The 2004-nt window shown below is 40.3% G+C and overlaps 1 protein-coding gene across 1 annotated transcript; it reads left to right on the forward strand.

Moving 5' to 3' along the window:
- The first annotated feature begins 372 nt into the window (after positions 1-372).
- Positions 373-867, forward strand: LOC114184503. The gene has a single exon (XM_028071812.1). It carries the CDS (start codon positions 373-375, stop codon positions 865-867), a length of 495 nt encoding a protein of 164 aa, XP_027927613.1.
- Positions 868-2004: the final 1137 nt, after the last annotated feature.

The raw sequence follows: 2004 nt of genomic DNA on the forward strand, positions 1-2004 counted from the left end.
TTCGTTATGAACGGGATTTGAACACACACCCTAGAAATTCCAAAGTTAAGACATCACCAATTCAACCAAATCATGTTTGTGTTAAATCCTCTAATTATATAATTATGTTAGTACCCAACATAACCATGCAATCTATTAAATTTAATAATCAATCAAATAACACACATATGGCATACATAGGACCTGAACCCAAGTCCTCTCACACAATCAAAGTACTCTCAACCACTTAAGCTAGTACTTTTCCACGTCACCACAATTAACATTAAATGCCATAAAGGCTTCTACTACCCGCATTTATTACATAATTATTAATTTAATTATTTAAATTTCCCTTGGTCTTACAAGCCTCAGGCGACAAGCATGGTCTACGCTATGACGGGAGTAGAGGCTAGAGGCTTAGCTGGGATGAAATGTTGTGTTTTGTATGACTCTGGAGTGACACACTCATTTGTGTCAAATGCATGCGTGAAAAAGTTGGGTCTACCGGTGTGTGAGCTACAGTGTGAACTTGTGGTGTCTACTCCAGCGTCAGGTTTGGTCAGGACATCGTCCTTGTGTGCTAGGTGTCCGGTGGTGGTAGAGGGACGCATGTATAAAGTGAATATGATCTGCTTACCTCTACAAGAGCTGGAGGTGATCTTAGGGATGGATTGGTTGTCTGCCAATCGTATCCTTATAGACTGGCAAGAGAAAAAGTTATTATTTCCCAATTCAGAGGAACCTGAGTTGTTGTCATCACATGGGGTTATGAAGGAGCTACAAGATGGTGCACAGTGTTTCATGATCTGCACACATCTAGAGGTAGAGGGAGAAGAAGAGAAGTTTGTCATACCGGTGGTAAATGAATTTGAAGATGTATTGCTATAGGTACGAATAGGGGCGAGAACTGGTAATCTCAGCCAAGCGATCTTGTCTCGCCTAAGCGAGACTGACAGGGACTCGCCCAAGCCTTTTGCGCGAACTGTCACTCAGGCGGGCCATCTTCTTTTTGAGCGAGAGAATGCCTCGCTCAAACGAGGAGATCTCACCTAAGCGAGCTAGTGCAGATGGCCACTATTCCTAAGTGTCGAGCTCTCGCCTAGGCGAAAGGAGCTCGCCTGAGCGAAAGTCCCTCTCGCCTGAGCGAGACCTTTCTGCTTCAGCGAGAAGCTGGGCGAGAATGTGGCTTGTTCTGTTAGTTCTTTGTTCTCCAATGTTGACTCTATGTTTGCATTGATCTTGCTTTGAAAGTATGAATTGGTTGTTTATGTATGAATGAGATAATCTATAGTCTGCGAAGAATGAGTTTAACATGATTGGGATATGCTACATATATGGTTGGTCCCATGGTTTGAGAATGATGAGTTGGTATGGATTTGACATGGAACATGAATGAGGGTTGGTTATAAAAGGTTGGCATGAGACTTATATGCATAATAAGTATTACTTGGTTGGTGGAATATGAATCGTATGTGGTTAGGACGTAATTCCATGAGCCTTTAGGGGAGACTTCATGGTGGTGCTTTAGTTGGTCGGGACGTAATTCCATAACCCCTGTTAGTAGGAGTTCATGGTGGTGCCCCATATATATAATTTGGTAAGGATTCAAGGTAAGGTTGCATTCTGATACTCTAAGGAGTCAGTTAGTCTCACATAGAGCGGACTAACTCTTGTGGTGAGACTAGCAGGAGGCCTAAAATTCATTAAGGATTAACCTTGTGTGGGGGTTGAGACATTGTAACACTTAGCTTGGGGGTAAGCAGCTCGGTAGAGTAGGGAAATCCACCACAAGTGCAAGAACCCGCTGAATCCGACTAAATTATATGTATCCGGATGAGTCGTGTCTGAGTCCTAGTGTATTGTGTGCAAGTCATAACATGATTGGTTGATATATATATATATATACATATATATACATATATATATATATATATACATATATATATATATATATATATATATATATATATATATATATATGTATATATATGTATATATATATATATATGTATATATATATATATA

The sequence above is a fragment of the Vigna unguiculata genome, chromosome 5 (assembly GCF_004118075.2).
Source record: "Vigna unguiculata cultivar IT97K-499-35 chromosome 5, ASM411807v1, whole genome shotgun sequence".
Classification (NCBI taxonomy): Eukaryota; Viridiplantae; Streptophyta; class Magnoliopsida; order Fabales; family Fabaceae; genus Vigna; species Vigna unguiculata.